The 27,934-nt window shown below is 34.2% G+C and overlaps 1 protein-coding gene and 1 long non-coding RNA gene across 9 annotated transcripts; both read left to right on the top strand.

The window, feature by feature from the left end:
- Positions 1-26: 26 nt before the first annotated feature.
- LOC127840153 (multiple epidermal growth factor-like domains protein 10) lies at positions 27-26,205 on the top strand. Of its 8 annotated transcripts, none has more exons than XM_052368634.1 (17): positions 14,132-14,343; positions 16,572-16,696; positions 17,076-17,122; positions 18,335-20,113; positions 20,231-20,342; positions 20,729-20,823; positions 21,163-21,321; positions 21,835-21,998; positions 22,174-22,261; positions 22,416-22,480; positions 22,668-22,704; positions 23,224-23,327; positions 23,571-23,696; positions 24,110-24,258; positions 24,630-24,764; positions 25,517-25,645; positions 26,103-26,205. In XM_052368634.1, exons 2-16 carry the CDS (start codon positions 16,668-16,670, stop codon positions 25,557-25,559), a joined length of 3,132 nt encoding a protein of 1,043 aa, XP_052224594.1. In that variant the 5' UTR covers positions 14,132-14,343; positions 16,572-16,667; the 3' UTR covers positions 25,560-25,645; positions 26,103-26,205. The 8 variants fall into 8 exon arrangements, with proteins under 8 accessions (XP_052224602.1, XP_052224600.1, XP_052224601.1 ...); XM_052368635.1 differs by lacking the exon at positions 14,132-14,343 and adding an exon at positions 14,400-14,533; XM_052368637.1 differs by lacking the exon at positions 17,076-17,122.
- LOC127840158 (uncharacterized) lies at positions 1,553-3,707 on the top strand. The gene is made up of 3 exons (XR_008030444.1): positions 1,553-1,840; positions 2,364-2,455; positions 2,596-3,707. It is a non-coding gene; the product is annotated as an uncharacterized LOC127840158 (long non-coding RNA).
- Positions 26,206-27,934: the final 1,729 nt, after the last annotated feature.

The following is a 27,934-nucleotide window of genomic DNA, read 5'->3' as shown; positions in this document are numbered from 1 at the left end:
GAATTGAACTGCTCGCGTGGATGCAACGGTAAATGTAATAGAACAGGTGGGACTTGTGCATGCTTGAAACAATTTATAGGTGCTGTGTGCGACGAATGTAAACCAGGATGGTATGGCAATTATTGTGAAGACGCTTGTTCACTTGGATGCAGCGATATTTGTTATCAGACAGATGGGACATGTACATGTTGGGGTACTTCACAGCAGCTAAATGCGACAGCTGTTTGAAAGGTATATATGGATTTAATTGTTCGTATGAATGTTCTGAAAGATGTATAGACCATGTGTGTAATAGAACAGATGGGTCATGTACCTGTGAGGCAAATTTTGATGGCGACAATTGCGAAAGGTGTGTAACAGGGAAGTATGGATCCTCCTGTGCTACATGTTCAAACGGATGTGATTATCATGTATGTAATCGGAAGGATGGAGCTGTACATGTTTGGAAGGGTTTACTGGATCGACATGCGATGAATGCATTCCAGAACGGTATGGGTCAATGTGCAATCAGTCGTGTTCACAAGGATGTGCTGACGGAAATTGCAATGACACAGATGGGTCCTGTAGATGTTTGGAAATTTTTACCGGTAATAAATGCGATAAATGTATCCTTGGTAAATATGGCTCGTCATGTGAGTTCCTTTGTTCACAAGGATGTGTTTCAAATGAATGCAACAAAAATGGGTACTGTTTATGCTCGGTAAATTTCACCGGGGATACTTGCGATCGTTGCGTGATGGGGAAGTATGGAGAACATTGTAACTTTGAGTGCCCATCGGGATGTCTGAACCATCTTTGTAATCATAACGGAGAATGAAGTGATGGGTGTTTGCAACACTTTTTCGGGAATGTGTGTAATCAGACATGTCATGTGAATTGCATAAACGGGACAACCAATGGCACACGCTGTGAGCGTGCAACAGGAAGCTGTCGGTTTGGTTGCAAGTATGGGTTTTCTGGAAACACCTGCGACATTTGTAAGTAAACCATGTTTCTACGAGCTTAGTAGATTACAATCTTCATAAAATCAATGTTTGCCTTTGATTAAAAACATCAACCGAATATAATTTTTGAAAATATAAGGTACCACGATTTACTCGATTTTGTTCTTCAAATACCTTTACCCAATTGCAATGCCCCATGTTCTGCAGACTCTTCTAAAAGAAGTCACGCAGATGATGAATGATTTGATTGTTCTTCAAATACGATGTTTTATTTCAAATGCTATACTGAATGCAGCCGAAATTACATTAGTCAGTCATGTTCAGCCAACGGGGAATTCAGTCTATGTTGTTTTACAAGCGGTACGACGGTACCGATAGGTTTACTTTGTGTTCACAAGACGACAGTTTTTTCATTCTTTACGTTAAAAGCGATAAGCAGGATTACCTAACGAAGCTATTTGGTGTGTTATCAATGGTACATGATGTTGTATAGGGTATGCGATTACAAAGCCGGACGTGAGAACAGATGCGATTAATATATATTTTAGTCAATTAGTGTGTCAAGAGCCTATTAATTTAAATAGACGGGTTTTTCATTGATTTTATATATATATTTTAGTTAGAAAATCAGTTTTAACATCATATTTTAGGCACTTATCTGGTTGTGCTTAACAATCCGAATTCAACGTTATCAAATAGTAAAACGTACAGGTGTAGTTGCCGAACGAATGCCCAACGAATGGCCATTATAATTATTTGGTGATTTTATAGACCTTACGTTTTTTCGATGACGGTAGTAACCCTGGATCCGCAGCAATAATTGGTGGAAGTGTAGCAGCTGCAGTTATCGCACTTGTCTTGGCCACTGGCTTCTTTGTAGTGTTTTGGGTTAAACGGTATTTACGACCATTATGCTTTAAAAAAGATATATTTATAACTGATGTATGACACTTTTTTGACACCTAGAGTTAATATATATTTAAATTCACATACATACTTAAAATAAACGAATATTTCGTAAAATATTTCGTAAAATAAAGATAACACATAAATAATAAGTGTTCCATTTGCGAGCGAACGCGAGACTTGCTTTGGGCAGCGTCGGAAGAACGACCTATTTACGAGAACTACGTCGCGCTACAGACTCTGCGCGAAGCCAATCTCGCTTTCTCGTAAAGTTTCGGATATCGGCGCATTATTCACATGGAATATATTGTCACACAGAAAAATAAACACGATCATTTGTATTGCGTTAAATTTATGTTTCCAGACCTCATCTTGCGTTCAAATCTTGGCTATTGCTAAAAGAGACACTGATTTTGTATGTGTTACATGTAACTTTATTTTTCGAAAAGTTGTATTGTAAATATTATTTGGTTCTATGTGTTTATGGGCTTTTAAAAAGTATTATATTTTCAGGCGTCAAATAAGACAGACACATTGCGACTATGAGTCGAGTGTACCTAGAACTGATGTTTCAGATATGCACGTTTACGCTGAATTATCAGATGGTATGTTTATTATTATTTGTAACAAACTTTGTTTCACAACGCGTGTTTTTAGATGTATCTATTTAAGATATTGGTTTACAATATACATGGTATGTAGTGGGTTATATTACAAAAATGTATGTTAATTGTATTGGCTTTAGGTTCCGTCGATAACGCCCCTGCTACCGAAGCGTATTCACAAGAATATGAAAACAGTGCTTTCAGCCCATCATCCTTCATTAACTTTGTTTTCACGTCGAAACAATTGAATGATGATTCTGTTTTACTGAATTTATACAAATATGTATATCGAATCTTAATGCTTACTTACATAAATAGCATTTTCTTTCATTTTTATTCACTGACTTTAAACATAATCAGAACATGGTATAAGTACTAATTAGCATGGTGTTAATTGGTGTGCATGTATTTATGTATTTCTCGTTCTAAATATACACTTTTATATATAATGCCCATGCGTTTATCATTGTAAGGACTGCTGGCTATTGTGTTAGTGTCCGGATGATATTTGTATGAGTACGCTTTGTTGGTCATGTAAGGTTTGTTAAAAACAAAACAAACACTTTCTTATGTGTTAATACTTGATATGGAATCTATACATGTTATTGATAGTGTTTGAGAACAGTAAAGATAAACATTATTCTACCATCACACGGTTTAAGATTTCCTTTACAAATTTCTTAAAATTTGTATTGCGCTCGACTTTTTAGTTAAGATGTTGAGAAGCAAACCATTACATCACTGATTCCTCCGCGACTTTAACTAAGATTAAACATACCCTTTTTAGGGTGTCAATATATCTGTACCTAACGATTTGCGGACTAAATATGTGATGAAGTCGCGTTCAAACCAGTCTTTCCCAACATGTTCAGTGTACAGGGCTGCTCCAGTTTTCTCGAAGGTGTAGACGTATTAACGAGTAACAAACAAATAAAATTATGTTAAGAGTGATTCTGCTTTTATGTTATTTCATGATGTTAAAGATTAATTTTTAGAATGTGTGCAAATTAAATATATCATGTTGCTGTCAACACATATTCTTCAAATTTGTTTTCATGGGTTGAATGTTTGATTGAGTTTTATTTTGTGGCGCGAACAGTGCCACACTGCATACAAATGATTTGGTTGTATTTAACTGAAAATATAAAAATACATGTGTATATTTTAAGAATCTATTTTCACCTATATCATTTTATATCTGCGTTTATGTTATCTTATGCCATATTAATCATAAATTCATGAACTCGATAAAATTATGTTGTGTGCGTATGGAATTTTTGTGATATATTTAGTAGAAATATATTATATATATTTTATTTGTATTTGTTTTGTTTTACGTATTCTGTTCTGTGTTAGCTCGAAAATGACAATGCTCGTTTAATGCTTAAAATTTGTCGGTAAGACAAGTTTTTATTTTAAATATTATATTCTTAAAATATGAGTATCACATACGTTGTACGTAAATAAAGTCAGTGTTTGTCGCCGATGATTCTCGTTATGAAAAAATGTAAAAAATGAGTAATGGTATCGTGTTTAAATAATGAAATACATGTATTGCACATCAAAATGTTTATTGCATTTAATTTTGTGAGAATTTCACCTAAGGTATATACTCGTAATAAATTCGAAGTGTTTCCTACTTTATACAATGTATATTCAATTCAATTGAGCATCCATGCATGTTTCATAGGCATTGCACATATCTTTTGCTAAGGACATGGTTCAGATGCATGCGACAATGCATAGTGAAACTTAACCTTATTGCCAATAAGGACATTCGAATTGGATAGCCACTGTCCATATTAGTTGACGGCGTTATAAATGATGCTTTAAATCATGTGCGTTGCAAAGTATTTTTATTTTATTGGACACTTTTTGCAAATTCCTTTATGAAGTAAATGAGCGATTACATATACCAGATTTGTGAAGGTCCGCAAACAGTGATTTTAAGTCTGTATTCATATGATAACAATAATCCAAAACTGCAATTCGAAGGTTGTAATAGACACAATGCAATATTAGTGTAATTCCTAATTCGAGAAAGAAACAAATCAGAGAAAGCTCAATTTATCCAAATGATATACTTCTTTATCGGGCATGTATTAAATGGGTATTGCGAATGAGCCTTATACAATACAAATGCACAATCCGGAAACATAATTGCACGTTGGCGTTATTTATTCATATCTTTTCGTGTTTTCTCGAAAGCGTACCGATAAAATGGTAAAATTGAAATTTTATCCTAAATAAATATGTGTACACATTGTTTGTGGTTGTATATAATATTCATCCTTGTATTTTTCGCATGTCTTTGTTTAAAGACAAAAAAGTACTTCATGTTCATATGTACATAACCTAGTTTTATCGGTGTATTGTAAGGATCTTGCGAAAAAGGAAGTTTAAATCGGTACTTGAGTTTTAGTTTAAAAATACTACAACAACGCACTTGAATAAGCTTGTTCCATTTAAGTTATATCCTGTTTAACAAATAGAGCATTTTTATACTACAGGTTGTTTTCCTCCCAAGGTAAGTAACCATAGCGATGGATATGCATTAGGTCGCCAACCTGCGAATGCACCTTTATCAATGGCAATACTTTACGATGAAAATATTTGCTCGTTGTAGCCATTCTGAATCTCGACGATGCAGTTGCTTCGTTTTAACTTCAGGACCCAATACTATAATTCATATACTTTCATATATAAGAATGACATTTACTGCATAAGAAGATAAATGCAAATTGCATGAAAAAAATCGAATTTCTTATATGGCGCACTATCGAGCACACCATTATGAAGAGAGAATCTGGGTTCAAATCTTCATGCTCCGACAAAATAACGCCATAAATCCAGCGAAATTATTCAGTTAAACTAATTTTGTTTAATTAAAAAGGTTTACAGAATAACAAGAGTGATACAGAGAAAATAGATTAGTGTTGATTATAGATCAGGTTTATCATGCTCGGCAAGAAAACGTAAAAGCACTCACCAAGGCTCGTCCTTTTGGTTTCTTAGCCCGGCATTATAAACCTGATCTATAATCAACACTAACCTATTATTCTCTATACACTTTCATAAAGACAAATTATATAAAAATGTCTGCAACAATCTAATTAATAAAAGGCTAAGTGTTCGTTATTGCGGTAATAACCGACGGTATGTCGTTCCGATCCCTTGATTATTTACATCATACCGGTAATTGGCGTCGCTCTGGAGAGCGGCGACTAGTATGTAATGCATTTGTTTTTCGCTTATGGGAGGAGAAGATATTTTACGGATCAATGTATATATTTTTGTTTTAAGAATATCTTGCATAGTGATGATTTTTTTGTGCAAATTAGTGTAAATAAGTACTGCATGTGTGCCTATTACATTTATAACAACATTTATTGCCAATAATGCAAAGCTAATTGTTTTAATTAATAACTGATCCACAACTGATCACAGGGGAAAGATCACAGGGACTGGGCAAATACGCGAAACCTTCTGGTTTTGTATAAAAACAAAACATAATTAAAATATACTTATTTTGTGGTTTTTCTAATTTGCTTATTTAGTGGAGAATCAATGTAGTACGATATCTGACGACCTATCGCGCAAGCAAGTTTATTAGAAGGCGTAAGTGGTACGAAAACGTACAATGTATTAGATTATTAATAGACATATAATAACGATCGCTATACACAACTTCACCAAATAGCAGTACATAAATGATGTCAGCCGGAATAGCTCAGTTGGGAGAGCGTTAGACTGAAGTTGTCGCAACCATCATCTTAAGGCCCCCGGTTCAATCCCGGGTTCCGGCACGAACAGGAATAGTTCGGGGGCTGACAATTGTTTTCAGTCAGGTTAATAAATATAATAAGGCTTTATATTATGTTGACATTTTAAAATCCATTTAACTACAATTGGACATTTTATTAAAATTAATGGATGCCGCGTGGTGACAACGTTAATTACAATTTCTTACATCACTTAAATATCTTATAAAAAATACACGTGATTTTATATTAACAAATAAATGCAAACAACACATATATTATCCATGTATTTTTATGGTTGTCTATCATAGGCCCTAAGTACTATCCCTACCACATATAGAGCGCGAAGCGCGACACGTATTATTGATTGTAACGATGAGTTGCGTTAAAAGAAGCAGCCGCTTATCCCGAGGAGCTGTGTCCCAGCAACCCGTTTCCCTAGAGTCAAGCACTCTTGGGAGTTTTTTTTAAGAACCACACATAGAGCGCGAAGCGCGACACGTATTACTATCCAGGTGGTATGGGCCCTTTAGCATTATCCGACCATTACGTCCATAGTTATCTTCCATAGAATTTGAGAAATTTTGAAAATCGTTGTTCGAAGTCCAAAATTTTCATCCAATTGTTCCCAAACTTGCACAGGTTTTTTATCAATGAGGACCCAACCCAAACTCTATATGAGCAATATCGGACCATAAGTCCAGAATTATGTCTCTTTGAATTAAAGAAAAAACTGAAAAACTGCTTGGTTAGGTGATTATGTCAATATTTTTCATCAGATTCTTTCGAAACTTACAGTGTCTTCATATCAATGAGCATTTTTACCTCATTTTAAATGAGAAACATCGGGACAATAAGTCCAAAATTTTTCTATTAAATTTGACAAAATAAACAATTTTCACTTGTTTATAAGATTTCACAACTTCTGTCTGAATCTTTCCAAACTTGTTAAGTGTTTTTATATCAGTATTACTCGAACCCTATTGAAAATGATGAATATCGAAGCAATAAATCTATTATGATATTTTACTGAATTTCAAAGTATTGTGAAATGCAGCTTCTTTATGCAATTTACAGTTTTCATTCAATTTTTTTCCAAACGTGTACTGTGTTTTCATATCAATGAGTACTCAACCCCTATCGAAAAAGAGCAACGTAAGAATAAGTTCAGAATCATCTCCCCTTGAAGTTGAGAAAAATATGAAATGACGCTTACAAGATGAAGCAGATTTTTTAAACCTGCACAGTTCTGTTCCATTAATGAAAACTGCACACGGATGCCAGTAAAAAAAGGAAACCGATGTAAATTAAATGAACTATGAAATATTGGGGCGTTACAACACAAAATCATAGATAATGGTTATTTGAGGGTTATAGCACAGCATAATAAATAGTGGTTATTTGGGGGTTATAACACTAAATTATAGATAATGGTTATACCAGTTTCTATTTCTATTTTGTTTAAAATAATCGGCTAATATATTAATATTTACAGTAGAAAAAAAAATCGTTCCATGTAACTTCATTGAGTGCCTTTTACACTGAAATTCCCGATGCCCTTTGATGATTTGCATCAATACTTATCTTGTACATATTATATATGCGTGTCTCATTCAAATAACTGTCGATATGGTATTCTTTATTGAAGGGATTTCAAAATGTCAGCTTGATTTGTACCCGCAAATTTGCATTTTTTCAAAACCAATCACATTTTGTGAAACGTATTTTGTTAATTATTGTCAATAATACAGCACAAAAGCCAAACCCGCACCACAAAAGAGAAAACAATTAAAAATGATAATCTTTGGTTTATCGCCCCGAAACAGTCGATAAAGAACGTTTTGGTTTTTATTTACCTCACTCTTGGCCATAGCGTGTCGACCATTATAAATAGCCGCTTATAAATCACAAATACAAATAAATATTATAGTAAAACAATGCACAAAATACAAATTATATAATTACAAGTAACTATTTATATATTTTTCCTTTGTCATCATCCTTTAAATAAGATTGTCTATTAAGTCGTATAACTTTTCAATTGTATTTCCTTACTAAAAGTATTAATTACATTGTTGCGCTATAGATTACATCGTCCTTCGATTAGTTACGGGTCAGTGTCATATCGGTGTTTCGGTTTCGGTGTATAAAATAAACATTTCCGTGATTGTCGATACACGAGTTGCAAAATCACTATCCAGGTACTGTCTACTGACTTTTAAAGTAAATTGATTGAAAACGAACGCGTGTACATGTATCGCGAATATCATTTGAATAAGCTCGTGTTTAACACTTTTAACACGTACCGCATTCAGCTGTTTTTATATAAAGTGAAGTCTGTGTAACTAAAGCCAGCGTAGAAAACTCGTATTGTGTCAAGGTATTCAGTTGAAAGCATGTGCGTTATAATCTTAGAGTAATTCAAAGCTTTTAATGAACTCTCGTTTGATCATCAGTTACATATAACAACACTCGTATCAGATATAATCTATGAACGTAGCAGCATCAGTATATCGATAATATAGTGTAATACTTTTACAGTGTTCGTTTACATAGATTGTTTGCGACAACATGAAAGAAGGAAGTTAAATACTTGAATACATGCGTTTGAAACAATGCATTACCACATAACAATTAATAAAGGAATGTTGAAATGTAGTAGAGCCACTTGTCGACGAACACATACACGAGGTAAGATGTAATTATCTTTTCCCTTTGAGACAAATATACGATATACTAAAGTTATATTGTAGCCGTATATATGTTTACATATTCACGGTACTTCAATGTTTTTTAAGCAATCACCATATACACATATAATTATGTACAAGGTTGCATAATGAAAAAGGTGGATACATTAATACAAAGTTTCATATCCCTTTCGCTAAAAGATGATTATATCGATGTGGCTGAAATAGAGAGAGCAATATAATGTACATAAGTTATCATATTGTCAATAAATGTTGCCTACATATGATCAACCTTCTGTTCTTAAAAAAAGATTCTGCATATATTAAGCTAGTGCGTTATTCTTTATTATAACTACATTTAAATATTTGATTATTAATAGGGAAAATACAAAACTTATCAGGACTGTAAAATTAATTGCAAACTAAATTGAGAAAAATACACATTCAGCATTTAATACTAGTATACGTAACCAAAGAAACAAAACAATTACAAAAATATCATCCATAAACGAAAAATATCATGCAAACAAGCAATATTTTCTGATATTATTTTAGATTCTACAAAAAGTTACATTTATGCCTAATGTATTCTGGTATGTATGGCCTAATTACACTTTTGAGACACTGTTTGATGTTCAAACAATTAACGTTAAATGCCCATGACGCCTAAGATACGAATTGCCGATGTAATCTTCTGTTCTTGCGCCGATAGTATCAGTGTCCCAACACTTTGGGACTCGAATGACATGATTAACATGATTTGATTTAAGGATCGTTAATGGCCCGAATGCGTCGCCTCTTGTCTTTGTGAAAGATTTTTCCAGGATGATGCGACGGTGTTTAATACATGTATTATCATGACAATCCTCATTTATATTTACTTAAGCTGAGAGGCACGTCTTTCTGTCCGTCTGTCAGTTCGTCAGACAATCAACCCGCACATTTTGGTGTCCACTCTCTAAATCAACATAATTTAATCGGATTGTTGTAAAGTTTTCTAGAAATATTAATAAGAATTTAATAACTAGCCAAGCCTTTTCAAACCTGTGGAAGTCATGGCCATTGAATTATTATTATGGCCTTTTGTTAAATTTTAAACATAAATTGTGTCCGGAATACATCAAAAAATTAAATAATCAATCAACGTGATACTACATATATATAGGTATTTATTATTGATGGGATGTGTATCGCAAAGAAACATAACTCTCGCTTCTTTATTTATATAGAGAGTGCCCTTCTTAAAAATTTCACTTTTCTGGAAATTGCCTGGAAAATTTAAATGGTATCGAATTGAAACGTAATGAACAGGTTAATCTCATTCAGGGAATGTGCTGTGCACGAGTACAATAACTATTTCTTTCTTACTTTAAGAATAACGTCATTTCGTTAAATTGTGTTCTTAAATGATGTTTTAAGATTATATGTTAAAAACTAAAAGAGGTGTCAACGTGAAACATAAAAAGAATCTCATTATGTGGATTGTGCAGTGCAAAAGAACTATAACTCTCGCTTCCATAGGTTTAACAGTTGTTGCCCTTGTTATTTTATGTATTTATATTGTGTATTGACCATACTTTTAAAACTAAAATATGCGTCAGCTATACACTTATTATTTTATTATTCCAAGTGTATGCAGCACGGACGTATATGTGCGATGAGAATATAACCCAATATAAAAATTACTGTTAAGGAGAATTTTTGGAAAGGAACGTCGGATATTGTGCTTTATTTTAAATTATTGTTTAATGCTATCGGATTATTGTAAAACAAGCCTTTGCTTGCTGAAAATCAACTCGAATAGCTCTGTAAACCTGAGCTGTTTGTAGCTCAGTTTTCCTGCAATGTATACGTAGTGAGATATTCATGCCCTGATGATGGGAAAGACAAGTATCTTGTGGTTAAGTACTGCATAAGTCCTGTTGAATGCTTTGTGTTTATAAAGTATTGAATACGAATATTAATAAAGTACAGTGGTAAATGCTGCGACATTAAAATCAACAATTCTTTCCAGCCGGAACAATGCTTTTGTAGTTCAACAGGATGTTTTTATATCAGTCGATTATAGAAAGTAGGTCATATTACTCAGAATCAATTATAAAGTACTCATTTTTTGTAAAATATAATCCGATTCAACAAAAACTAACAATTTGATACCAAGATGTAATATATTTTAAATACAAAATGCAACACAAGCAGCAAAAGATATGTTTTACAAATATTATGTGCAAATGTTCATGCCGTTATTATAAACACGTCAAACGACAAAAATCATATTCTTTCCCGCAAAAAAATGCAGCTTTTTAGCGATCTTTTCATTATTTCTTTAAAATCGAGGTATGATGAACAGAAAAACAGGTCACTGCCTGGGACCGTTTTACTAACAGAGTTACGCTAGCGTACGTCTACGATTTTCGATTTTTTCCACGATTCCAGTATTGGAGGAAACGATATTCCTTTATTAGCATAAACGGACTACACGAGCGGATCTGGGACGAAACTTTAACGCCGGTTATCCCAGTGCACGGCTCAAATATAAACATGCCGTTCAATGAAAATGTATTAATTCATGCTTAGGCACAAGGAGACAGTTTTCTCGGCATAATGTGAGGACCAAATAAATAATCGGCGAATCAAATGTCAGAGTAATGTCAATTAAGGTATTAAGAGATGAAGGCAATTTCAAGAAAAAGTTTAAAGTTCGTCGTGCCACCCGTTTCATTCTCGTGTATGTAATCATGTTTTTCAGAGTAAATTTGAAAACATTTAGTTTAGTACCTACTATCGCTACAGGACGTTCTCAGAAAAGTGATCAAAATAATTTACTAACACACATGCACTATTCGAATCGGTTTAAAAAATGATCATCAGTAAATGTAAGCGTTGCTTTAGTTCACTGAGAAGAAGAAAATCATGAAATTAACACAATAAACGAACAACAAAAGCACCAGCACGCATCGTGGACACAAACAGATAACAAACAAACCACCCAAACCGCAACATCCACAAAAGCATACACCTAAATAATGAAGTTAAATCAGAAGTATTCGAATAATATATATATATATATATATATATATATATATATATATATATATATATATATATTATATATATCTATAGAGAGAGAGAGAGAGAGAGAGCGAGGCGGAGAGAGAGGAGAGAGAGACGAGAGAGAGGAGCGTCGCGCTCTCGCGGCGCGCTGGCGAGCGCGGTCGCGCTCAGCGACTCTACGCTCTCTCGCTCGCTCTATCCCTCGCTCGCTTCTCTCTCGCTCGTCGCTCGCGCGCGCCGCTCGTCTCTCTAGCGCTCTCTCTCTCGCTCCGCTCGTCTCTCGCTCTCTCGTCTCCGCGCTCTCGCTCTCTCTTCTCCCGCGTCGCTCCTGAGAGAGAGAGAGAGACGATCTGTTTGCATCAACTGCATTAACCCGACATCTACATCTAAACAGTTACACCAAAACGATAAGAATGTCCGTCTTAAAATATTGAAAATAAGAATAACTTGTTACCTTAATCGTTCAGTACATAACAATATAAAGAAGTGAAATCAAAGAATGATTTTACTGGAAACAACTTCAATGTGGCAGACATTTAAACATACTAAAATTTTAATAAAAAATTCACAAAGAATTATCTCCGGGATGCGACAGTTTGAAGAATAATACACCTTACAAGATGTGTTTGTGAAACACTATGCCCCCCCCCATATATTTGACCTTTGACCTTGAAAGATGACCTTGACCTTTCAACACTCAAAATGTGCAGCTCCATGAGATACACATTCATGCCAAATATAAAGTTGCTATCTTCAATATTGCAAAAGTTATGGCAAATGTTAAAGTTTGACGCAAACAAACCAACAAACAGACAGGGCAAAAACAATATGTCCCTCAGTATAGACTGTGGGACATAAAAATCGCGTGAAAGCACAATAAAAGAATACTTAAATGTTAACGCAATAGAAATAGCTGATTATATTATGTAGATTTATCTAAAATTGGGATAATCAGGAGGCGATGAAGGCGCCTAGACACCGGTCTGGAGCCATGGGTTCTCATTAGTCCCCCTGCCATTAAAAGAAAAAAAGAATGACAAAGAAAAATGGCAGTAGTGTTGCGTATTCCGACCGGTTATTGTTTGGGGTGTACGTGAAGTGTACTTCTGTTGATTGGTGGTAGTGGATAAATCTTGAAAATATCCAGCTGCTTTTAAGGAAATAATGTTTCATTTTGTGCAATTTTCGTTGATTGGCTTTGTGGATAGGCATGGTAGGCGTCATGTGTGCTCTTAGAGCATTGGCGGGAGCTGGCGGGTTGTTTTGCCATGGCGTCCATAGGCTTGTGCTCTTGAATGGTGGATTTAAATTGCGCACTAGTGTGATATTTATTTTGGGCTTTCCGTCTGATGCGTATTAATACTATTGCACTATTCGCATGCCACACATGTGCATGTTGAATTATACGTATAACAATGTCTCCGACAGAATTGATTTAGTATCGTTTCAGTCCTTAGATATATGGGAAGGATATCGCAACGTATACTGACGTCTCGAGACGGTGCCATTTAGGTCGATGTTGCACATTGCAGACATACAGAGTACGGGCGTCAGAAGCATTGTTATTTGCATTTATGTTTCGAAAGCCCTGTCAAATACAAACACACACGCTTAGTTGGTCTTTTTGTTATTTATTAATGCGAAATAATTTACTGACAATGATGATGATGATGACGATGATGATGATGATGATGATGATGATGATGATGATGATGATGATGATGATGATGATGATGATGATGATGATGATGATGATGATGATGATGATGATGATGATGATGATGATGATGATGATGATGATGATGATGATGATGATGATGATGATGATGTTGATGATGATGATGATGATAATGATGATGATGATTGTCTTTATAGTCGTATTACTTGTAAATGCAATTTTTATGTCGTTACTATGTGTATTTATTACACTGTTGCAGTATAGATTACACCTTCCTTTGTTGAGTCTCATATCGGTGTTTCGGTTTCGAATGAAATATGTTCCGTGAATGTCGACACACGTTTCTTAAAATCATTACCAGATTTTGTTTACTGACTTTTAACGCAACCTGATGATCATTGAACACGTGTACAGGCGCATAAGCTGTGTTATTATATAAGTGTACTAAATAAGCTGTTAAGTTTCTCTCTCGTTTGAACAGTGCTGACACATCAAATAACACGTATCTATAATCTATGCACGTTATGATATCAGTATATCAGTAGTATAGTGTGATACATTTGCAGTATTCGGTTACATTATTACAAAGACTGTTGAAAATGTTGATGGATACCAGCATTGTTGGCGACTAAGCGAAAGAGGGAAGTTAAATACTTGAACACATGCGTTTGAAGACAATGATTTACCACATAACAATTACTTAAGGTATGTTGAAGCGCAGTGTAATAATTTGTCAACGAACACAGAGACGAAGTAAGATTTTATTATCTTTTAGTTTAGATAAATATAAGATACAATTGACTGATGTTATCGCCGTATACATGTTTACATTACCACTGTACTTCAGTTTGGATTGATGAGAAAGGCGGTTACTTTCCATAAAGTTTCATATCACGTAGGCTTACATAAGACTATATTGATTTGGCTAAAATCTCTAAGACAAACAATCTAAAATATAATTAAGTCATGTAATCGTTAATTAATGTTGTCTACTCATGATAAAAATCTCGATCTGGTGAATGAAAATCAGTTTATATTTAGCTATTGTGTTCTTGTTACTGTATTAAAATGGTTTGTAGCTTTCGTGGGAAAGTTATTATTTGAGGACCGTTTCATTCAAATCCCGCATTTAATACTCGAATTTATAACTGCAGACATGAAACCGAACAAAACAAACGCATTCGTTACATTTATTAGTCATATAGAATGCTTAAAGGTAATATTTTCAGATATTGTTTCAGAACCTGCAATAAAAATGTAAGCGTTCGTGTATATTGCAGTTTTTGAACTGTCATCTGGTACGCATATATATCCTTATATCTTTTTTAATTGTTTTATATTAAATCAATAAGCCATTAAAACGTTCTTAGCGCCACAGATACACATTCAAAAGTAATCATCTGAAGCCGACAGTGTCCCAACAAAACTGGTCTCGAAATAAATATTTTGATAAACTGCTAATAATGTGTCCCGATTGCGTCCCGACATCGGTTTGTCTCTGTCAAGATTTACACGACAAAGATCCGACAGTGTTCCGACAGTTCTGACAGTATTCCGATACTTAAGATTCTCTGATTTTATAAGGAAAGTAACGCAGTCCGAACATTGTCGGGAGTCTTTATCGGGAAGAGTTGGTGATGGACGGACAAAAAGCTGTCTATGAATGACACAACATACACAAAAGACACCCGCTAAATACTGTGTGTTATGTTAAAAACCACAATTCATCAAATGTACTGTTCAAAGGCGGTGGCCCCAGACTTAATCTTTTTTGCTGAATGTTTGGTTTGTGTGTTTTCTTGCTTTTTATCTTTATGAAGAGATATTCCCGTAGACGTCCTATTGTCTAGGAATATATTTAATGAAAATGACATTTTGTTTATATATGACAATATTTTGGACGAATCGTGGCAACCTGGATTTGTAAATGATACACAAACATTTATATACACACGTCGGACATGCCGCGTAGATGGTTGTCTATTTAAAATGTTGACAACTACAAAGGATGCTTGAGCAGATATGTTTTGAAACAATCATCAAATAAAAAAATTATTTGTCATGACCACACTTAGCATATTTAACACAAAAATACGAGGCTGAAATTCTCAATTGAGTCAAATATGTACAACCAAACCAAAACAAATTTAACCCAAGTATTCAAGTTGACAATATTGGAACTCTTATAATATACAAGTAGTGTATATTAAGTTTCTCTCGCATGATAAAAACTGTCATCAAGCAAATTCGATTGCAGTTACACTCAATACGCGGGTTAGTTACCCTTCATGATATGTATACTAAAGTACCCGAATGCAAATGTGATATTTTATTTATTTTTATTTTCATTGATTTCTGGTACGTCTAAGATTGTTAATCGTTCTTGTGACTGAATGTCAATATGGACTTAAGCAGAGCAAAAGTTGTTTGTTTCCAAACCGACCGGTCTTAATTTTGTGCCGACCCTAAACATTTTGTATGGTATTCCGGATTGAATTGTTGATGCTTTCTTCTTAGTTCAATCATTTTTGTTAAATTTAACTCCAGAGTTCGCGTTCATGATTGCTATATTCGATCACATTCGCTTAAGTAACTATAAATTAACTAAAATTAAGTAAAGAAATAATGAAGTATAAATATAATGTGAAAGATCATCAGCATGTCATGGCATATTCTTATAAAAGTGGAAACTAATTTGCATATCGCATAGGAGATGCCTGATAAAATATCTCATTACATTAACAAGCAACCATGCATGACATGTATGTATAAACGATATAGTATCAGTTTATCCGTAGTATGGTAGCATATGATACCAAAACTAAAGTACACATTGTTCGTTAACATGAACTGTATAGAATGTTGATAATACCAACAAGACTGGCGGCTACACCAATGAGGGAAGTTAAACCTGTATTTACCTCCATTTTTAGATGATGGCGTACCAAAGAACGAACAACTTTTTCATAGCTGAATTGTTGATGGCTTAAAAACAGATTTGTTATAATAAATGAAATTTAAATTTGATTATGAAACACTGGACAGAGATATATACGAGGTAAGTGTAATAAATAACAGAAACAAATAAACGCGGACATTATTTTCTTTCTAAAACTAATATAATATGAAGTATTTCAGAGATGTAAGAAATACCCCTATTGAAACGGCACCGTTGGTAAAACAAAGTTGTTCAAATAGTCATATAAAATAACAATTAGTATTCAGACTTTTGGATATTTCTTTCAGTTTGCATTGTTTTAACGGAAGAGACATGTGTTAAGTCGATAATAATAGTACAAAAATACAGGTTGTGTTCATTGAACTTAATTAATAATTGAATTTAAGTAACAAGTTTGGGTTTCTGTTTATTGATAGCGACACGGTTTAAATGCATGTTTTCACTTTATTTTCCTACTTTTTTAAATATTCTATTGTAGCAACATGGATAAATTGGTGTATATGGTAGCAAACCTTCTGTCGTTTGGTGTGTACATTTTTATATTATACATTAATAAACGTTTCGATATATAGTAAAAGCTGTTATGTTAGACTTTTTATTGATACCGTCCTGAATCGTTTTAATATTTTGATTATATTTTACATGTACACGTTGTTATAGCCATTATCAAAAGCAACATAGTGAACAACGTTCAACAGCATTAATAGCACATGCAGTAGGTAGCGTCTTGTGCGACAGATGGCCTAATATATGTTCATCGCATAATGTTTTATCATATTTTGGTGTCTTCTCCATCTCAATAAATCTACTAAGTATTTATGATAAACATGTAATTAATAAACTAATGATGTAACTTAAAGTGGGTATGTACGATTTTGTCAAATATTTATGAATTTATATAAAATGTGTAAAAAAAAACGTATTATACATATATTTCAATATAAATTAAAATAAAAGTTAAGAAGAACGTGTGTCGAAAATGAGAAATAAGCCAAATATCTAAATCTGAAATCGAAAATGTCTGTACAGTCGAACTCGCCAGTTTGTATATCATGCATGTACGATGTTAATGTAAATTTAGTTTTACGCATCATTTTAATTTCCTGCAACGATATCTATTCATGTGACACACGAACACGATCTCCGATCCTTATAAAAACGAATTCTTCGGTTTTTGTAGGAAACTATGTACGAAATATCATCGTCACAATCGGCTCGGGGCGTTAATTTGTCTTTGCTGCATTTTATGAAGTTCGTCTTAAAATATTTTTTTCTTGCCTATTTTGTGTAATTATAACATATTTTTATGAATATATTACAATAAAACACATATCAAAATCGTGCATACCCACTTTAAAAGTATTATAAGCGTATAACGATATATCAATAAATCAAATCAATAAACACATGACAAACGTACCGGGCCCGGTTGGCAAACTGGCATGACTAAAATACTGTTTAAAACGTCGAAAAAGTCCAACTAAACGTAAAAATAAACACACATAGTTTACATTTATGTTAATTCTAATACAGATTCAAATAGCACAGATGATGTACACATATTTAACATAATTATGTATTGCAGCCTCAAAAGGTATAATCTTGAATGCAATCAAGCTAAGTTAAACACTAACTGTTGTCTGAGTGTTGCGTAGGTATAATATACTATTCAAACGAACGCTTGCAGTATAAGAATATCGATGAAATCAGAATTACATGTATCTAGTTTCTTTGCAGTATGTGTTGAAACTTGCCCACCGGGGTATGGATATAATAACGATGATCCAACTTGCCAAAAATGCCTTTCAACTGGATGCATGTGTACAAATATTGCCAGTTGTAAAGGATGCTTGGACGGATACTTTATGAAGGGATACCTGTGCTCCCCATGCCCGGCTAGATGTCTGACGTGCACCAACACATCATGTACAAGCTGCAAACATGGTTATACCGGAGCAAATTGTGACACATATATATATGCAAACGGGAACTGTTTATGTGAATCACCCTGGGAATGTGATTCGTGTGTAGATGGATACTACGATGTATTCAGTAATTGTACATACCAATGCAATCATAACTGCTCTTCATGTTTAGAAAATGCCACATGCGAATCCTGCAAGCCGGGCATGTATGGGGCAGACTGTAGAAATGTATGCTCTAAAGGGTGTAACGATTCCACCTGTAATAAAACAGACGGGTCATGCTCGTGCAAAATGACCTTTACTGGTATTACATGCGATCAGTGTAATTCTGGATGGTATGGTTCTTCATGCGATCTTCAATGTTCAGTCGGATGTAATAGAACTAAAGACTGTAATCAAACAGATGGCAGTTGTATGTGTTCGGAATATTTTATTGGCGAAATTTGTGATCAGTGCAAGGATGGAAGATATGGAATCTCTTGTGAACATGTTTGTTCAAGTGGATGTAATACTACATGTAATCAGTCAGACGGCACGTGTTCATGTTTGAAGAATTTTACTGGAGATCTGTGTAATGAGTGCTTGACAGGAATGTATGGCGAGTCATGTGAATTGAATTGTTCCCGTGGGTGCAACGGTAAATGTAATAGAACAGATGGGAATTGTACCTGTTTGAAACAATTTACAGGTGCTTTGTGCGACGAATGTAAACCAGGATGGTATGGCAATTATTGTAAAGACGCTTGTTTAATTGGATGTAGCGATATTTGTCATCAGACCGATGGGACATGTAAATGTTTGAGTAACTTCACAGGAGCTAAATGCGACAGCTGTTTGACAGGGATATATGGATTAAATTGTACCAACGATTGTTCTGATGGATGTGTCGATCATGTTTGTAACAGAACAGATGGGTCATGTACATGTGAGGCAAATTTTGAGGGCGACAATTGCGAAAGGTGTGTAACAGGGAAGTACGGATACTCCTGTGAAACATCATGTTCAAACGGATGTGTTAATCATATATGTAATCGGACGGATGGGAGATGTACATGTTTGGAAGGGTTTACTGGATCGACATGCGATGAATGTATTGCAGAGCGGTATGGCTCAGATTGCAGTCAGTCGTGTTCACAAGGATGTGCTGACGGAACTTGCAATGGAACTGATGGGTCGTGCAGATGTTCGGAACATTTTACCGGTCATAAATGCGATAAATGTAACCTTGGGAAATATGGCTCGTCTTGTGAGTTTTTTTGTTCACAAGGATGCGTTTCAAATGAATGCAATAGAAATGGTAATTGTTTATGTTCTGGAAATTTCACTGGAGATAGATGCGATCGTTGCATACTGGGGAAATATGGAGAACATTGTAACTTTGAGTGCCCATCGGGATGTCTGAACCATCTTTGTAATCATAACGGAGAGTGTAGTGATGGGTGTTTGCAACACTTTTTCGGGAATGTGTGTAATCAGACATGTCATGTTAATTGTAAAAACGGGACAAGCAACAGCACACGCTGTGAACGTGCAACAGGAAGCTGTCGGTTTGGTTGCTATTATGGGTTTTCTGGAAATACCTGTGAGACAAGTAAGTGAAACACGTTTTTAACAGCACTTTAACAGTTAGTATTCTGAAAATAATTTGTATTTATGTCAGCGGGTTTGAAAGATAACAAGTAAATACACGTACGAGTAACTATTTTAGTAATCGAAACAACATTATCTGAGGAACTTCATCTTGCTGCAATAGCAGGCGGTGCTGGTGGAGGTCTTATTGCCATTTGTGTGATAGGTCTTCTCGTCTTCTGCCGATTAAGGTGAGTAATAGGGACATCTTCGTTTTGCATTACAGTTCCAAATTGTGACAGTTGGCATAAAGACAATTTACACGTCATGATTATAAAATGCCAGTCTTGTGACATTTTAAACATTAAAAGCTTTTATTGTATGTTATTATTACTGTTAATGGCAACCGTCAAGTGTGAAGTAGCGATGAATATTAATATGAACATAAGATCTGTTGATTTAGTCATTTGTGAACATAAAGACTATTGATGAAGTCATTTGCGAACATAAGTACTGTTGATGAAGTAATTTGCGAACAAAAGTACTGTTGATGAAGTCTTTGCGAACATAAGTACTGTTGATGAAGTCATTTGCGAACATAAGTACTGTTGATGAAGTCATTTGCGAAATTTTGAAGGAAGAAAATCCCTCCGCCGCCAACTGAACACGATAACCTGCGAGAGATGAATGGATTGAGCGATGTGCCTGCGTATGCAACCGTTCAGCGAAATAGTAAGTTTGTAATGTTCACTTTGGTAGCAATTTTTGCGTGTCAATGTAGTTGAATCACACTTAAAGTCCCATGTGTGCAGTTAAGAGTTTCCTCTTTTAGCAAGTTGCTTGTATACACTGGGTCGTGTTTTTATTTATTCAAACAGTAATGCCAATATGTTTCACGGCTCACTTTATCCTACACATTATAGCAAATTAACAAATGAGCAAATAAAATAAAGACACATTCAGAAAACAATCCATGTACCTATGTTGTTTGTATATTACAAATAACAAATTTTTGTTATTTATAATGATACTGGTTTGATATAACTTAAGAAGAGTTGTTTGTGACTTCAGATTGCGGCGAGAGGAATACGTTGCACGCTGATGTACCTGACACCACCCACACAGCTTCTAATGGTACAATAGTCAATCAACAGTCATGTCGTAGCAGTGGTGACGTAATCTCACGAAGACCGTCCTCATTGCTCACCGACGAAGACGGTCTTGTAATCGGTAGTTTTTTTCATCTTGTATGTCGATCAATAAAACATGTTATCACATGTCATACCCTGTTTCCCATGTAATATAACCATAACGAATATTTTTTATCTTACACATGTGTAATATACTTTTTAAGCGTTTTCATTGGCTTAGTTTTTGTTCGATTGACCAATCGCATTTTGTTATTTTGCTGAAATGACGTTGCAACATCAAAATGAAGTCTAGAAATGTAAACAACATTCGCGATTTATCATTATGTTTGCGTAAATATTGATTTAATTTGCTAATTTAAAAGCATGTGATACAAAAGATCTAACACTCGTCATATTATACCATATTTTATTAAACTCGTCCAGGAAATTCGTTAGTAAGCTCGCCAAAGGCTCGCTTACTTACAAAATTCCTGAACTCGTTTAATAAAATATGCACAATAAATACTCAATACACAATAAATTGAATAAACATGATAATAACCTTCACGGATACGTAACAGAGTGCTATTTCTTGTCTTCGCGTATCTTAAAGACGAACATGAGGCCGCGGCTAGGCTCCAAGCTATCAAGTTTGAAGAACGAGGAGGCGTGTACTATAATTGTGCTAGTAAACTACAGAAGAGTAAAATCAGGATCAGCGAGCTCTTGGAGTTCGTTGACTCAAAGGACCAGACCTACTTCGATGAAGAATTTGAGGTAGGACAAATGCTTCCTGAGTTAATCTGTATATAAAAAAAAACAAATTATTTGTCTTCATGATAGAGTTCAATATCATAAAAGGAAAGTGTTGATGCTAATGTGTCACATTGTAACGTTAAACATTAAGATATAAAGAAAAGAAAGAAGTAAAATATGTAATTAACTATTTCAGAAACTACCCAAAGGAATGACGAAGAAGTATGACGTTTCACAAATGAGCTTGAATATGCCAATGAACCGATACAACGGGGTTTATCCATGTACGATTGTATTTTTTAAGCATAAATATTAATGTATTTGTATTATAGATTATTATGTTTTAAGAAAATGTAGACAACAGCTTTTGTGGTTAATATTAGCAGCAACCGAACATGTTAATGATATAACTTGTCATGTAATGTAATGTTATTTCAGACGATGATTCTCGGGTAATAGTCCACGGTGGAGTGACAGACTACATTAACGCCAGTTACATAGATGTAAGTAGTACAAAATAAAATGGTCTTTACCACGTCATAATAATGTGTCAAATTCTTACACACTTGCCTTGTTTTACAAGTATGCATCATTATTCATTTTCCTTCTTTCATTTTGTTCTTTTTGTCTATAGTTACCTTAAGCAAATATGTTTAACTATTTACTCAATATAATCGTAATTTATTTCAGGGCTATAAACAGAGAAACGCTTACATTGCTACCTTAGGTGATCATATTAACCTCTACTAAGTCCTTTTTCATGTTATACTGCGCGCAAAGCGCATTTCGTCATCATGTTTTGACATTGACCATAATACGTACAAATTAACATTACATTTACTTTACATTTGGAAAAAGTTGTAATGTTTAAATAAATAAATTAGAATAATAATTATAAATAATTTGCATAACACAGAAAACCTTTAACTTTAAACATATTATTAATATGATACAAATTACTTCGCATCTACTATTGTGTGCACTTTACAGCTCTTTTTCTAAACAATCTTGAAGTTCAACTATACAGAACAACTTTTCAGACTGGATTTTGGGAAAATAAATGAAACGGGAATATGATCCAATAACGGCTATTAAATAAGTTGAAGCACAATTGTTTTTTGCAATGTAATGGCGATTGAATGTGTAATGGCGATTGAATGTTAAATAAAAATCAATGATTTGAATTAGACGCAAACAATGGCAACCAATTAATAACATCTGTAACTACTATGTAATGTTATTTCAGGCCCAACTTCAAAACAGCTGGGAGATTTTTCACCATTCTGGAGAATGATATGGCAACAGAAAGTCGATAAGATTGTCATGGTTACTAACTTTGTGGAAGAAGGGGTATAGAAATTAATTCAAGTCAAATTATATTTAACTAGCATATTCAATATTCGTCGTTGACCATAACACAATAACATGTTCGAATATTCAATATTGTTATTGAAATGCGTTGTTCCTCGTTCATTCTCTGTCATACATACTCACGTTAAAAGACAAAAAAAAAATAATTATGCATATTTTGATTTTTTTCTATATGGTATGAATTAATTTTCTTGAAAAGAACTTGTTAAATTATGTTTTCAGAAAGACAAGTGTGATCAGTATTTTCCCGACGTTGGGCTGACGCAATCTTACGGAGAAATATTTGTAAAATGTACAAGCAAAGAGGAATACGCAGAATTCGTCAGAAGGATATTTTCTGTTTTTGTGGTATGTTTTCGTACATTTTACTAAGTAGTTATCAGCAAACAAATACGTTTGATTTTGAATGGTTACGGCTAATCTTTTGTAGCACATCGTAAGTAAAGCGTTCAAAGTATTGAAAATTAGACATAAATGAACCTACAAGCCTAACAAGAACATGGGCTAACTGGGTTTGATATGCCGATGAAAACATAAATTTTCCGTCCGTAAACAATGTTTATCCGCCTCTCTGTAGGTCTAAAGCTGTTTCCGAATGCTATTAAAATATTGGATTTTAAAACCTAATGCTTCTATTTACCATTGAAATATCAACCGATTATTGACCACCTCAGACCTTGTTCGATAAGTCGTAACTTGAATGTCGATTGATTCAAAAATGTGTATAACTATTTACTATTAGTATGTTCCTTAATATGAAGGACAATGAGCACAGAACCTTGTACCACCTTCACTTTACTGCCTGGCCAGATAAAGACATCCCAGAAGATGTGACCTCTATCGTAGAATTCCGGACAAAAGTTTTGAACGCGCCAGCGGTAATGGGAGGACCCACTGTGGTGCACTGCAGGTGTCGTGAAATAATTTGTATTTAGTGTTAAAAATATGTTTTATAAGTTCAATTGATATCTTAACATCTCGTTATAAGTTGTCCTTGTCACTTAGTATATTGCCAAAAAAGCAAGTACACGACATTAAAATGTTTAACACATGTTAATATCAAGCGATAAGCTACAAAAAAGTATTGTTCTACATTCAATGTTCGAACGGAGCGCATTTACACCTAGATAAATATAAATACACTTGCAATATACTTTCAATAGTATGAAGATCTTTGCATAGGTGCGAACTTGGTCCTTGGATACTACTTACTGTTATACATATTGAAATATATATGTAATGTATTATTTCAAATAATGGTTTATGTCTTACACAAACAAGCGCCGGTATTGGTCGCTCAGGCACGTACATTGCGCTCGATATTCTGATAAGGGAGGGAGAGGCTGAAAACATGGTGGACATTCCAGGATGCGTTGTCAACATGAGGCATAATAGACCTACATGGTGCAGACGAAGGTATGTTTAACATGTACACACGTCCGTCATTATTCAATAGGTAAACGAAAATCCGTGTTTGTTTATTTAACAACTGTGCGGCGGGGGTATACTGGATTCATCAGACGTCTTTCCGTCCGTCTGTCTGTCTGTCTATCCAAAAACATAAACCTGTCCGTGGAAACAAAATTGCCATAAGTTAAAAATAATAGGGACTCGACCTTAATTTAACTTAAGGTGTGCTTGTGACATTTTTATTTATTTATGGCTTACAGTATGGTTCGGATTTTTCCGTTTTAAACTCCTTAAGACTTTGCATTTTCAATTCAAGGCGGTTACATCGACTGTGAGAGTTTTTATGTTTTCTGTTCTTTTGCATCCTTACCTTTGGCATATGCGATTGGCGTCTTTCCCTAATACAAAGACTAGCGTATGCTTACACAAATAATAAAAGTTTCTGGAGTGCCATTATTCCACGATTAATGTCAATGCAGTCTAGTGTTAAGTTTCAAAACTCAGAACAAATGCTTCGCTAATCTGATTTGTCTAATCTGATTTTTCTAATGTTATTGTGTCCTGATGAACAGAGTATTCAAGTCAGTTTTGGGATCGTACAACAATTGCTTCCATGTTATTTGTATTTAATGTAACTGCCTTATTGCAAACAAATTATAAATAAAGTAACATAAATTCCATTTCATGAATATGTTATTCAGAACAATGTGGCATTGTGAACTATTTTACGTTGAATATCATTTATTGCTATTGAGTAGGAGCAGTACGAGTATCTACATCACGCTTTGGTCCATGCTCTGACATTCGACTGCAAACCTGTTGGTATTGATAGATATCGACAGTACATTGAAGACACGTCAAACAATGCGATGACAAGAAAGTTTCAGGTATGTTGATAACATTTGATGTAATTTACACGATGGTTTGTTGTAAAGATGTCTCCGAGACCACGACGTATGTCAGTGAACGTTGCATAAGAAAACAAGTAAGAATTGAAGTGTTGAAAATAAACAAGCGAATAACATCCGTCTAAATTTTAACTTTTTTTATTCATACAATGCAAGCACTTTTTGTTTGCTCACTCCAGCAAGTGCATGTCAGTTGATATTTTTATTTGATTGTACCATAAAGGAGAAATAAACACGTGCAATCATTTATATTAATTATCAATTTTGTATAAGTCGCTACGCCTTTAATGACAAATAATCTTTAGTTAACTTTACGTTTTGTTACATTTCAGTATATTATATGTGGTATTATATTTATGGCATTTCAGCACACTCCACTAGCATATTCATTCAAATTAGTAACGCTATTTTTTATATTTGCTTTCCTTTTTCACAGCATCTGACGTCAACAATTCCTAAAATGACAAATGAAGAACAAGCCGCAATAGACACTAATCAGAAGCTTGAGAACAAGAACCGAAGAAACGCAGATATCCCTGGTAAGAAAATGTCGTCGTTTTATAATAAAAAAACACACACGTAAAAGTGTGTTAACTTAATGTTTGTAAATGACTTACGTGGATTGTTGAGTCCCATACAATCCGGTATCAAGAAAGAATTATACGATATGCATTCTTAATTTGGTTTTCAGGCGATGCCTACCGACCGAGGTTACATTTAAAAATGAAACCAGGGACATCAGACTATATCAATGCAGTATATATGAATGTAAGAAAATCAATAAATCATCGAGTGATAGACAGACTTATAAATGTTTAGCTATATAACTTTTATGAAACAGTACTCTATTATTCTAACATAATTAACGTACATGTGAACATACAATTGAAACATGTACATATAATGTAAATATGAGGGAACTCGCTGAGTCAACAATATTAGTCCCTGTTCTGTGCTAATATATTTTATTAATTGCCATTGAGGTTATTATCCATATGTTAAGTGATTAAGCATCATGCAAGAGCATGCTTGAAAACAGAACCCCATATTCTTTCAGAGCTTTAAAAAGCAGAAAAAGTGGATCCTTGCACAAACACCACTACCGGAAACAGTTAACAGTTTTCTAACCCTTCTAGTGCAGGAAAACTGTTCTTGCATTGTCAATATGGACTCCATCATCGAAAATAGCGCCGTAATAACTTTATCGCATTGATTTAAAATGACGGATGTGAAAATACTTTTCTCAAGACGTATGACATAATCAACATAATGTACCTGTGCATTTTTTATACAATTTTGTTTACACAAACATAGCTTTTATATAAGGAAACATAGATATTATGGTGTATTATTAAACAAGAAAATATCACACTGAGTATTATACATATGCACGAATAAAATTATTTACAGAATGTAGGCGTCTACTACCCAGACGACAACAAAGTTTACAAGAACGGACTCTATACACTAAGGGGTTCTGATGTAGATAGAGGCGTTTATATGACGAAACGGTCAATTACAATACAGTCTAGTGGAAATCTTGACCAGGTTTGATTATATCTCGATAGAACACTCTGTATTTAGATAATAACAAGAGCACCGCATAACGGGTGCCGCGCCCGGCTGCGAAAGCTTGTCAGAATTTTTTTTTGAGGTCACAGTGACCTTGACCTTTGACCTAGTGACCCAACAAGAGATGTGTTTGTCAGAAACACAATGCCCCCTCCTGCGTCGCATTGAAATAGAATTTATATTTATCATTTAGAAGGTTTAGAAATCATCTCCCTTTAAAGGTTATTACTTCCTTTGAATTTTGTCTAATCCAACTGGGGGCGGGGGAGAGGAGAGTCTCAGTCATTTATGACCATGTCAGACATCACTGACTTCCAAGGCCTGTGGTTTTAAAAAGATCATAACTAGAGTTTTTTTCCTCTTTCTAAAAGAGTTTATCATGTATCTATGGACATAAGTCCATAGGTATGTACTGAACATCAAAGAAATAATAATTATATCATTTAAAAAAAAAATTGAAAAATCAATCATTTGGGTTATAAATCATCAAAATAATACATCTGTACAGTAACTGTGAAAAGAACTTCAATTCTTGGTAAGGAAATATATAATATGAGATTTATAATTATATAAATTACTTCCCTTGAAAATAATTCTCTGTAACAAATCTCTATTTTGAGTAGCAAATAATTAAAAGCAACTATACTGTGACTGTAGATTCACCACTCAAAATGTGCAGCTCCATGAGATACACAT

This window comes from Dreissena polymorpha, chromosome 7, assembly GCF_020536995.1.
Source record: "Dreissena polymorpha isolate Duluth1 chromosome 7, UMN_Dpol_1.0, whole genome shotgun sequence".
NCBI classification, from domain to species: domain Eukaryota; kingdom Metazoa; phylum Mollusca; class Bivalvia; order Myida; family Dreissenidae; genus Dreissena; species Dreissena polymorpha.
This window is presented reverse-complemented; position numbering and strand designations above follow the sequence as displayed.

Excerpts from the sequence above, each read along its gene's own strand:
- LOC127840153 (XM_052368634.1), top strand. The coding sequence starts at position 16,668 with ATGAAACACTGGACAGAGATATATACGAG. Across the intron at positions 21,999-22,173 it reads ACTTCGATGAAGAATTTGAG|AAACTACCCAAAGGAATGAC; the intron begins GTAGGACAAATG and ends TAACTATTTCAG. Across the intron at positions 22,705-23,223 it reads CGCTTACATTGCTACCTTAG|GCCCAACTTCAAAACAGCTG; the intron begins GTGATCATATTA and ends ATGTTATTTCAG.